The sequence below is a fragment of the Neolamprologus multifasciatus genome, chromosome 1 (genome assembly GCF_963576455.1).
Source record: "Neolamprologus multifasciatus chromosome 1, fNeoMul1.2, whole genome shotgun sequence".
Lineage (NCBI taxonomy): Eukaryota > Metazoa > Chordata > Actinopteri > Cichliformes > Cichlidae > Neolamprologus > Neolamprologus multifasciatus.
Window position 1 is genome coordinate 32665400 of NC_140439.1, and position 13223 is coordinate 32678622.

The window sequence follows — 13223 nt, forward strand, 5'->3', positions numbered from 1 at the left end:
TGGAAATTAGCAATAGCTATAAACTTTTGTGCAGTACATCAGTTTTATGTTTTATACTTGGACTATGTTAAACTGGACTGTCCCTTTTAAATAAAGAATTATTACTATTATTATTATTATTGTTATTATTATTTGTCTGATCTTTTCCAGCTCTTGCAGGGTCTCCCTCTTAGTTATCTGTGAATCTCTTTGTCCTCCATTGATATATCACCTAAAGACACCACATGTACCAGGTTACAAAACTTAAGTGGTGTAAGACAAGCTGAAGAGACCACAAAGTGCCTGCCAGCAGTTGAAATGTCACTTTAGGCATGTGCTGTTGGGCAGCGACAGTGAGCATTATGTGCAGGCAGCTCCAGAGTGTCTCTCCTTTAGTGGCTGGAGAAATGTGCACTGCAGCTGGTGACGATAGCTCCTTCAACTAGAAAGGTTGGAGAACTGGTTCATGTGCCTGACCAGAACAAAGACTACCGCTGCAGTTTAAAGCACTGGACTTAGTTGAGAGACAGCCGATTACTGCATTACTATAAATTGTCATTATCAGTTTTCCCACTGTCTCCACAAATACAATGTAATTTGTGCAGTCATTGTGACATTCTGGGACATTTATAGTTGTTATATATTCTGGCTTTTAAGCCAAGAAGACAAAGACGAAATTTTAACTTAATCTTTAAAATAAGGATTCAAGTCCTTAATCACAACATCTCTGAATAAGCACAAATTCAAAACATTCAAATTTAAGAAACTGGATTCCTAGTACATTTACTAATACATTGATGCAATAAAACAAACATGGCATTGTTGAATGAGCGCAGACTTGATGTATAAAATATTACCCAGTGCCAATGTTCATCAGTGAACTTAATCTACTGTCCTTCATCTTCCTCTGCCCCTTGAAAAACAATATTACTATCTCCGAGTGAAGACAGAAAGATGGGCTTTTATCGGAAGAAACCTTATTGTTTCTGTACAGCGCGACACTTGATCTCCTAGCTGACTGTGCAACTGGTATACTAAGACAAAAAAGTTGCTGACTTCATGAAGCAGCAGGTGGGGCGGCACATGGCCTTCCTGCAAGACACAACTTTAGACAGATTGCTTGTGGTAAATTTTCTAGGTCATCATTCATAAAGTACTGAATGATAAAATTATCTTGTACTTTCTCCTTGTGTCTAATGCAAGCAGAGGAAAAGTCTCTAGACAAAGACTGTCCATTTCTCAAGAGGAATGACAAACAGTAAGCATTATTCTCATCCACCTAACACCTCCTCCATCCACATCCATCCATTCATCCATCCGACACATCCTCCTCCAGCTCAGTTCACCTTCTGATTTCTTTCCCATCATGCCCACACGCTGTCAATCCAACGACTCACGAAGCAGGCCATGCGTAGATGTGCTTGTCAGAGATATCTGCATATGTAATTTACCTGTTTATGTGTCTATATCTCTGTATGTGCTGTAAATGCGTTTGATGATCATTACCGTGTGTGCGCGCATGTATACAGACATGCTTACAGTCCAAGCGAGCCCAGCGACAGTTCTATGTCACAAGGCAGAAAACATCAACATGCTGAGTCTGCAGCAAGGCGCCAGTCACCAGGGAAACAATTCAGACAGACACACACGCACACAGTCAGCCAAAACACATCGTCTGAAAAGCACCAGCAAAACAAGTCATCTAAAACGCTGCAGTCGTAAACACAAAATTAAAGGCCGCCTTCGCACTCATCGTAACCGGAGCGGTTTAATTAAGCTCTGTAACATTTACTCCTTCACCTAGTGTTTTAATTTTTTAAGGCAGGTGAGAACTACTGGACCATACAAAACATCTGACTGCGATATGTGAGCTACCGTTTCTTTTTGGAAACATTTAAAAACATATTTTTGTAAACAAGCAAGTATACGTTAGCATTAGACAGACTAGTAGTTCCTAAACCTTACACAACAAAACCATGGGCTGAGCCAAAAATGATGCCACTGTTGAGCTCTGCAGATAAACATCTGGGAAATTGTAATGCAAAGATCTGCAGACAAGTTAATCTTGCATAAAAACATCCTCCCAGCTTTCCTCCTTCCTTACGTCAAAATACAATAAAGCAGTTAAACAGACAGGTTGGTAAATTCAAATCTACACAAATCAGACCAAAGGCTGCCCAGATGATATTTACATTTTAAATCCCTGATAAGCTTTAGTCTGTAACACTTTCCTTACCTTTTTGGCAATGATTGGAGTTCCAGCAACGGTAGTTATAATTGTTGTTGAACATGGTCTTGCTGCACTGGGGGTTGTTCTCCATGATACCTGGGCAAACATCACTGCACTCCTTCGACTGCTTGTTTCCAGCAATGTAATTGTTGAATTCTGCATCCATGATGAGGGACCAGTCGATGGAGTCCAGGTAACAGAGCTCAGGGTTTTTCTCAATACGGATGGCTCCACGGGTGATGTTCCTCAGGTTGTACAGGCCGATGTCCTTCAGGCTGGTCATCTCGAAAATCACCAGGGCGTAGTTGTAGAAGAGGTTACGACCATGAATGACAGTGAGGTTGGGAAAGAGCGTGCTCAGACTGTCCAGGCCGGATACCCGGAATAGCAGCAGGTAGTCTGTGATCATGGTCAGCTTGGGGAAGCTGAGGGAGCGGAAGACTTCCTGGTTGTTGATGTTGTTGTTTTTGTCACCAATGAGGAGGATCTGCAAGTAGCCCTCCACCACTGTGCAGTTCTCCAGACGCCTGAATTCAGTGATGTCATTGCCAATATCAATGTTGGGTCCACAGACTGCAGGGGAGGAGAAAAAACAAAAACAAAAAAACCCCAAAATAAAACATAGGTCAGTATCAGTTACATCGAAAAGTAAATATGTAACACCTCAGGTATTTCACTGCTATATAATACAGCTGCTCAACTGCAGCAAAAGGCATGATCCCAGTATTTTTGATTATTTATTATTTTACCATCATGCCAATAACAAAATTGTGAAAAATATGAATCTTATTGCAGGGAATTTCCTTGAATGTTAAATATGAATCAAATGAAAAACATGAGTGAGGTGGTTGTCCCAGTCTGAACCATGAAAACATCTCTTAGTAATCAGAGCAGCTGAGCCATCTAGAGAAAAACGGAACTTCAACAACCTTTAAGTCTTTCCATAACTTAACCTACAGAAACATTGCGAGTTTTACGTCTTCAAATAGATATAGTTGACCAGGTCAAAACTACACTGGGAGTGACTCTGGGCTTTCAAGGACAAAAAGGCACTGCTGAGAGATGCAAAGAGGTTCATCTGATTATAACAAGATAGAAAATGAGGTTTGTGTCAGAATTAATGCAAAAAAAAAAAAAAAAAAAAAAAAAAAAAGCAACTTTTATCCCAGCTTCTTTTTTTAAAGAATATTTAGCAGAAGCCACAGTTGCAACTAAAGCTGTATTGTGTCCTTTAATTTAAAGTTCTGGTCAGGAACCAGAACAATTTCGTCTTTACAATTGCATTCTCGGCTAAATCAAAACCGTCCTGCCTGATCTTTAGAAGCTAGACAACAAAACCTTGTTTAAAAATGATGGAGATTTCATAACTCATGGACCCACTCTTAGCAATAAATAGCTGTTAAGAATATCAGTGGTTTCCAGCTCTGCAATAGCGATACCTAAAGGTTTATCCAGTACATTTTTTAAATATTGACAGTACATTTGAGCCGTGCTGTTGCTGACAGAACGTGTTTGCCTTGCAGCTCTCATTTCAATGGCAACTTAACATGGTGTGACAAAGTAAACACTTGAGTCACGTTCGATCCAAGCTTAGGTTAACAGTGCAATAAAGTTTTGATTGCTCTGCTTTGAGACTGTTGTTACACTTGCAGTATTTAGTTTTGCTGTATGTTTTTATCAACCCTTCGTAACGCATCAACATCAAAGGGTTAGAAACTATTCGACTATAAAAGACATCGTACATAAAACATGTACACCGTGTTAGTTGATCAAATACATTATGTGATAAAAATAACTTGTCAAACAAAGGACATAATTAATGATGACAAGGTTTTACAAGTACTGTAGTAACATAACTCTTCATGAAACAAGAGTCTGGAACTACACGAGGTGAAGCTGTGCTTCAGACCAACAGAATCATGATGACAATGCCAAAAACCTGTATTTAGCAGTTATAATGTTTATGACTTTCAAGATTTTTTTAATCAGCTGCAAAAATATGTCATCATTTCCATCTGCAACACTGTGTGTTGCACAGTGGACTTTGTATTTTGTACTATGACTTTACCTTGTCTGTGAATGTGCATTCAAGGTGTACGGATTTTATAATCCATAATTTTGTAATGGTGTTCCTTCTTGGCCAGCTGTACCTTGACCAACAGATTTTAATTTCAAGAGAATTCCTTGTTTAATAAAAGTGAAATGAAATAAAATAAAACCTAAAGTAGCAAGAAATTACTACAAAAAGGCAGTTTTAAATACTTTTATAGGCATTTATTGCCACTTTTAATGCTTCCTGAGATGAGATGTGACAGTTTGTGGAAACCTTTGGTCAACATGTGTGAGTTGAGTATGTTGTGCAAGGTACATCTAGAAACTTGAAGATTGAGTTCAAGGATGATGTGGTCCTACCCATGAGTACATGAAGTAGGGCGCTAGAAGTAGGTGAGCCAAGGTGGTGAAGTTAGCGTGACTAATGACAAACTGGGCATCCTTTGTACTTCTGTTCTTTTTCTTGGCAATCATCTGGGTATACAATGCCCCTTTCCCACTATACACACAGTCACACAGTCTTTTTTTATTTAAATGCATTGGTATCTTTCCATATAAGGTTTATTTATCTAGACATTTTTATATTTTATGTGAAGGCAATAGAAGAAGGACTAATTGATGTCAGTGGGATGTACAACTGTCTCTCAAACTCCTTGTGAGACGTGCACATTTTCCACACAAGCTGAAGATGACAACTAACCAACAACTCATTCAAGAGCAGCTGAAAGCAACGACCTTTAGCAACTGCTAATTACCCTTCCTCAGGTGCACCTATAGAAAGCTTTTACAACTTCTAGATACATCTTGGTGACGCAAACATTCTGTCATCTGAACAAAACGGGGAGTGAGCATGGAACTTGTAGGAAAAAGAGGAGATAAGAGTAACAGGTTATATCCTCTGAGGGCACACTGACAATAATGGCAATCCATCCAGTGATCAGTTTCCTTCACCATTGTCTTCTGGGTCACCCCATTTTTTACCTAATTTGTGTGTCCTTGTTTAATTTCAGTGTGGTGTCACAGCATTTAATGCATTTTGGACTCATATGCGTCCTTACCAGTTTCTCAAGTAGTTTCACCTTGTGTATGTGAGAGGGGAGAGGGATAAAGTAGAGCACACAGAGCTGTAGTGCATAAGAGAATAGTGCAAGTTCCCCTTAGCTTGTTAGCCTTTGACAAAAGTTTCCCAACAAGTGTCATTTAGCTCTAAAACAAAGATGGATCCCTAATGCCTCTAACCCCCTAAAAGCCATGATCCATGTCTCGCCCTTTAGTATTCACTACATACACTAAGATGTAGTGAACTACATTAAAAGTATTATAACATTAGAAGTATTTGCCAAGGGCAGAAGTGAAATGTTAGGGCTTTTGATCAAAGCACAGACAACAAAGGACAGCTGCCAGCCCCTCTGATGAGAACTAATTGCAAAAACATGCATTTATGTACTTTTATGTTCAGTCTAAAAATAGATTTGTTCACATTTGTTTTCTTTTTAACCTCTTGAGAAGTATTTTATTTACTGAGGCGGTCAGTGGGTTGATTCTTTTTAGACAAAGACAACCTCTAAACCAAACAAACTACAAAGTGAAGGATTTAAAAGAGGCACTGTGCTGAAATCTATGTGGAATAAAACCGAACCAGCATGAGGTATAGTTTGGCAAAACAGGTGATGATCGGTAGACTGATTTTGCCTTTCCAACTTTTCCTCTCACTTTGTGTGCACAATACTTAGCCTCAAGCCCCACAGCACCCACAGAAACGCGGAGGCCATTATCACACATCACTGTGAGGAGGATTTAGACTTCAAAAAGCTGGAGGGCACTGAGTCATGGAAAACTCACACCAACCAGCTAACAGGTTGTCACACTGCTACTTACTTTACTGCTGGTCTATAAAGTTTTACTGTACGAAAGCAACACTGAGAGGGGGAGATTGTACATTCCCAGAAAAAGAACTATTGTTTTCTGAGTTAATACATTTTGTGGTTAAACATTAGGTCTGGTGCTACTTAAGACTAGAAAGGAGAGTTTTGTGTCGTTCTGTTTTTTGTAATCTACCATAAAAGCAAAGGTATAGCTATAACAAATGCATTGTTTCATTTTAAACATCCCTTCAGTTTTCTAACAAATCATGTTTTATGTATGATTATCATAAAGAGTAGACAGACGGTGCGCTACAAAGTGATACTGAATAAATAACCCCAGCAAATGGCTCTCTGCAAAATGTCACAGGATCAGTTACAGACAGTACCGCCGATACCAAAATATAGAACTCTACAAAACATATGTGGTGTTTCTTCGCTCCTATTGAGGTGGAACAAAGTTTAATTTAGAAAAGAACACCATGAACCTTTCTGCTGGCAGAATGTCTTCCCAAACCACTCAATGCAGTTTAGTGGCATAGAATAATGTAATATTGGCAACGCTGCAATAACACAGTGTTCCAGGTTTTACTCTGACAATAAGTAATCCTTTACCTTTGAATGAGGACATGTATTTAAAATTGAAATCACCCAAAATTGAAAAACTTTGCAATGAAACCAGATCCAAGAAAATATGGATTTTCTGGATTTTTAATTCCTCAACTGAACAAATGCTCAGAGGTCATTAAAATCATTGTATGACACCATCACAATGCAAACTGCAGGCAAGTGATAAAATCAGAGCAAGAGCGTTACTTCCCTCCAACTGTAAGCCAACTACTTGTTGATAAAGATGGGTAATATTCCTGCTAATTTAAAAAAAAAAGACAGAAAAAAAAAAAGAGTACTTTTCACTTTGGATTATTAAGCTTTCCAAAATATGTTGGAAAATATATTAGTGACAATGTCATCCTACGTGACGTTTACAAAAGACTTGCCAATACAAGGGTACAAGTGAAACCAACATCTCCTGGATACAAACCATGAGCTACACACGGAGCTGGAGGTTTCTGTGAGCTAAAGTAAATACCTGAACTGAATTAGATTTTTTTTTCTTTAATTGTGATTTTTAGTTCTGTTTCAGTTAGTTTGAGTAGCTGGCTTCCTTTTTATTGTTTGAAAATGTTTCAGTTGTAGTTCAGCTTTTCATCAGTTACAATGTTAATTTTTATAACCCCTATTTTTAGCTCTTATCTATCACAGTCATTATGATTGGTCCACATATAAGGCAAAGAGTCTGCATTTCATATTTTCAGCCATTTGATGAATACAAATTTATTAAAGCTTATGTAAATTAAACCCCACTTAAAAAATTATACTGAGCTGAGGTCAAAACCTCCTTTTTAATGCAGGAAAAATCTGTGGTGGTTTACTGCACATGTACACAAGACTGGTCGATGTACAGTACCGGTAAAGGCACCAACCCTGTCAACTTATTTGACGGACATATACCATCTATGACAATCTGATAGATATTCTTTTTACTTTAAGTTTAGAAACTATTTTCTTTATCTTCCAGTTTTAGTGGAAACACTGTGCTTCCCTTAGTGTGTAGAGTTTAAGACCTCTCTAGGCAGGGCTTGAGAGCCCTTGGTGTGATTTAGAGCAGGAAGCGTGCTGCATGATCGTTATGTCTTTCTCTGTAATCTACTTGTCAGCAGGCTTCAGTGAGCCGCATACCTGCTAATACACTTCCAACACCCAGGACTGTAAAAAGACACACTGCCTGGTGACGTTACATCACCACAGGCAGCCTCATCAGTTCACCCTCTGTGGCCTCACTGCAGCACCAGCAAAGCCATCTTTCATGGGAACTGCTCCCATCCCGCTTGTGAAAAACAAAAGCTCGTGATCAAAATGTATGTTGTGCGCATCGGCTAAGTGAAAATACCAATAGCAGGTGTAGCAGCTTAATAACTCCCCCTCCCTCTCCTTCCACACTGACAGATTTTAAACAGCTGAGTACACAAGCCTATCTCTGCAGCTCTGATGAGCTTCCAGATCACATATTTACTTTTGATAACCTTTTCCGAGCCGCCTGCAGCATCCAGACTGTCCACAGACAATCAGAGGAAATCCACTAGAAGCTCCATGAGACAAGAAATAGGAAGCAATACAGGCCTCTGAGCTGGTGCTTCAAACGCTGCCACTAGACTGCAGCAAGTCTGTTTACTCCTCGTTTCCGTCCCGTTAGTGACAGACTGCCTGAGGGGCAAGCGTAGTCATAAATACTTTTCCACATGAGAGGCAAGGTGAGAAGAAACGTGATGGAAAGCTTTAGGAAAGAGATCACCGGTGACAGATAAAACTTGTTTGGGTTAATGTAAAAGCTCCGTCTTCAGCAGGACTTAATCAGAGCGGTGTGCTACCAATTAAGATTAAGGTGTTGCAAAGGTATGTCAAGCTTAAAATCAGAGTTTTATGTATATTATTTTATTTCGTTTTTATGGCTCTCTTTTTACCTGGTTAGTAACTAATGCCTAGCACATAGCCTTGTTCAGAGTTCTGGTTTAACATCAGCTGAAAGCACCACCTTTTCACCCTTACTTTTAATCTTTAGCATGCTCTAAGTGTGATACGGACAATCTATTCTGTTCATTCAAAGAATACATTATATGCAACCTTTTGAGCCGTGTCTAATTATTATCACATAAAGAAGCACTGCAGAAAAGGTACAGCAGTGCAAAATGGAGCAGTAATAGGAATTTACATGCACTAAGCTGATGATACAGAAAATAAATGTTATGTGTGATATTAATCTGCTGCTTTTAAGTCTGTTTTACACACCTGGAATTGCAGCCAACAGAACACAGGAAAAAAAATGAATCGATCTATTTGTAGGATATAACAAATAATTTGGCAACTAAAGTGATTTCCACGTATCCATTATGCTTGAATTATGCCTGGGAAATAACTTACGACAAATCAGAAACCCCTCTTGACCCAATGCATAAACTTCCACATAACCTGACATGCACCTGACAAATGCCAACAATGACTCTGACAGGTTACAGCGTAGTGTTAACAGAAGATTCCAGTTACATCATAAGTTACAACTTCTGGTTATATTGTCAGACTGTCAGTGCTTCGCATGTTTGTTTGTTTTTTATTTATTTGCATTTCTTTCTACTCTGCTTTCATCCTCTTTCCTGTCCAAACCCACTTTTCAATCATCACCTGTCTCATCTACCTGTCATCACCGTCAGGCTGTGTGCTTTTGTTTTATGCACAACTGTGTGCAAGCACACCATATCCAAAATCCTTCATATTGCAAAAACCAAACACCTAAGCAAAGGCAGTAACCTGAAATCCACTTCAGACCTGACTGTCATTTAACTGGATCAATTTTAAAGTTTGAGTGCTAATTTGCAGCTTTCTCATTAGACATTAAAATCCAGAACCCAGAGCCCTCTGAATGTAAAAATAAATATATTTATGCATGAATTCACAAGATTTATGATTGCGCTCTTCCTAATGTCGGATCTGCCTCTGATTTATTTAAATATCCCACTGCTGAGTTTTTTTTATAACCTTTTTCCCTTATAATTTCTGATTGGCTTAAATGACTGAACAAGACATCGAACACACCTTCTTTATGTGAACATGCACAGAGTTTGAAGTAGGAGGTTTAGGATAACCAAAAACATTATACCTGTTATCTCCAACTGGGTTTTTAGATTCTGTCAAACTAGCTAACACAAAGAAAGCCCTGCTATGCAGAACTTGCTTCATAGTACACCCTTCATGCCAGATGAACTTCAGTGCCATCTGATACTGTAAATCAGTAAAAAGGCTCAAAGTTAAGCCACACAAGGAACCTTTACACAGCTCCACACCAGAGTAAGAATAAATGCAGGACTTCGATGGGAGAACCTCTCTGCAGCTCTCAGGTTTGTCCTGTAACCAAAACCCCATAACACACAGTTCACAAGCTCCTCAGTCTTTCCAATCAACAGAACTTGGTCTGTGTTGCTTGTGAATGTACTTTGGCTTGTTCTATTTTAAAACCCAGACCCTGGTTAAAAACCCACCTAACCCAGCCCTCCCCAGCACGTCACCATGAATGGGATGAATCGGGAAGCCCAGTTTACAGTTTAGCTGGAAACATGGAAACGTTTCAGATGGCAACACATAAAAAAAGAAATGTAGGAATATAAATTTATAGACGATTTAACTGCATCAGATTAAAAGGTTTACAAGCTGACAGAAGTCGTAAGGTTTATGTGCTCAACCGAGTTTTATTTATTGCGAAAAATCCATGCAGTCTGATTAGCGCTCCTTAAAGTGCTATCAACTTTTCATTAAAAAATATAATAAAAAAAGACCCCACAATATTCTAATATTCTTATCTGTGGCCTCTTGTCGCTCAAATGATTTGTGTCTGGTATTCATGAAAGCATTTCCAAGGTCAAGGTATCCCCAGGTTTGTTTGACAAAGAAGAATAAATGACTGTACAGCGAGAGGGAAAAAACAAAAAACCTGCATTAGTTTCACTCAGCCCCGAGGGTACATTACTAAAAATTACAACCTATATTGTGAATAACATGCACACAAAACATTGCCTAACTGAATGTAAGGGCCGTGTTTAACCAAGTCAGTTTCAGGCGGACGCCGTTTTCCTGGAAAACTTGAAACGTTAACGAAATATAATATGTTTACAGGAAATAAATGCTTGGGTGTGCTGCTTCTTTTTATCCTCTAAATGTGATATATGATAAGCTATATAAAAGGTGAGATCTTGTTTGTTTTTCTTACCTGAATGTGAAAATATTATTTCTCAATTTTAGGGTCAAACTAAACTCAAAAAATTACATTTTAAAATTCCTAATATCCCACTTTTTTGATGGGGTTTTATATTGGCATACCTCCACTCTGTTCTGATTCATCATGCTATGAGTCACAGCGATGTATTTAAAAACAAACTAAATGAATAGTCGTAACGCTGACTCATGCTTGTTATGTAGTTAGAAAAGCCAAGTATAATATTAAAACGATCTATTATAATCACACACACACACAAAAAGTTTTCACCAAGAGTTAAAATTATATTTCCTTTTGTCTCATAAAAATATTTCAAGGTGTAAAGCGCAAATTCCATGCAATAAGATAAGTGTCAGATAGAACAAGATAAAGTTTAGTTATTCCAAAGTTGGAAAATTGCCTCTAAAATAAATTCGACATAACAAACTAGCTTACATATGTAGAAAGCCCCCAAAAATCTCTCAGTGACTTAAAATCCCATTTTGAAATTAAAATAAATAAAACAACTTAAGATAAATAAATATATACACCGCAAATCGAATGTAGAAAAGTAAATCATGATCTATTAGACCCAAATAATGCAAATCTATAGTGAAACCATAAGTGACATTCCTTTTTTTTTTTTCGTTTCTAGTAACAACACACCTGTTTTTCACTTTAAATGCATAAAAATAATGTGCAAATAGCGGAAAAAACACTGCTTACACAGTGCAGTATTACATGTGCAATATTTACAGTAAAACACAGTTTTTCGGGTTAACAAAATGACCCTTTTCCTCGTGTTTGAACACTAACGAAGCATGGAAAAACACAGTTTGCCCGTGTGTGTAGTAGCGTAGAGAGGCTTTACTTACTTTCTGCGGTGGCGGGCCGGAGGCAGGACGAAAGACCCAGCATCAGACCCCAAAACAAGGTCAAGCGGCTCCTTTCCTTTCGAGACCTCATCCCCGAATGAGTGAATCACACTTTAAATCCTGTAAATAAATATGCTGTGGGAAGGAAACGTGGGGAAAACCCAGTCAGAGTTATCAAAACGCCTTTTAAGCTCCAGCCAGCACCTTTTAGCTGTTAGCCGGCTAATGGAGCTAATAGCTACTACAAACAGGCTAGCAGGATTGCACTCTCACGTTTCCTAACGGGAGTCCAGTCGTGCTCCAAAAAAAATAAAATTAAAAAAAATAGAGAGAGAGCGATATCACCGATTTAGTCCCGAGGTCAGAAAATATGTATTCATAGTTATTCTTCTCTTGGATAGCGCCGCACTGGAGAGTATAAGACCACTGTATCTAAACTAGCGGCGGGGATTCCTCTGTAATCCGCATCTTCACACTCCATATCTGGAGGAAAAACCGTTCGCCGTCCCGCTGCTGTTGCTGGAGGATCCTCAGGAGGCAGAAAACGGGTCAAACCTCCCCTAAAATTGGGATGGACCGAGATTGATTGGGGCATACAGTAACATATTCCACTTGTACAGTGCCCCGTTAAGTAAACGACACGGCGTTTGTTTCGAAATATCCAGGATAAAATCTGGCTTCAGACCGCAGCCTCCTTCTTCTCCTCCTCCTCCTCCTCCTCCTCAGCCGCTCATCATGCACACACGCACCGCGTTGTTGTGGTAATTCACCTTCATACCAGCGGGCTAAAATGAATATTTGACCTTTTTGCTGCGGTTGGGGTCAAATTCTTTGGTTTTCTAACGCCCTCGGTCGATAGATAAGTAAGCGGTTCGCGCAGTTACATGGAATAACTCACAGGTACACACACACACACAGTCTCCTTCGGTCAGTCTGCAGTCTGCCGTGTTAGCCGTAAACACGGCGCCATGCGTACAGATCGTATATGCATCGTGTGATGAATCACTCCGCCTCGGTGAAAGAGGGCGTCGCTCTTACTGCAGTTTAGCCGCCATGGAGAGCAGTTACCATAGTGACTGCTGTGGCGCTCATTGGGAGAAATCCTCAGTTTTTAACAGTTTCGAGCATCTTTGGTCGAATTAAGCGTAAAACTACATACACTGCACACCCTATCGGATTATTTTAAGTGCATAATATCCACACAAGGCGTGTTCGCTACGCTATCATTCTCATCAAACACGGCAGCAGGGATTATAAGGAATAGCGGGTCTCTGAAGAAAAATGGCTTTACAAGGGGATGCAATTATTCGTTGGAGCTTCTATTTAAAAATCGGATGGAAAAATGTAAACAGAGTGAGACCTCTCGTCACCTCTCGGGGCACCGCCGTAGCGACTACCTTTACGATGATGAGGTATGAAGGAAA

The 13223-nt window shown here is 39.2% G+C and overlaps 1 protein-coding gene across 1 annotated transcript in view; it reads right to left on the bottom strand.

Moving 5' to 3' along the window:
* The window catches only part of igf1rb (insulin-like growth factor 1b receptor), a 58026-nt gene extending 45080 nt beyond the window's left edge, over positions 1–12946 (bottom strand). Inside the window, exons 1-2 of the mRNA XM_085140181.1 lie at positions 11800–12946; positions 2216–2782 (exon numbers count right to left, since the gene is read on the bottom strand). Of these exons, the coding sequence (XP_084996307.1) occupies positions 2216–2782; positions 11800–11890 (658 nt within the window). The 5' untranslated portion in view covers positions 11891–12946. The remainder of the gene's footprint in view (positions 1–2215; positions 2783–11799) is intronic.
* Positions 12947–13223: the final 277 nt, after the last annotated feature.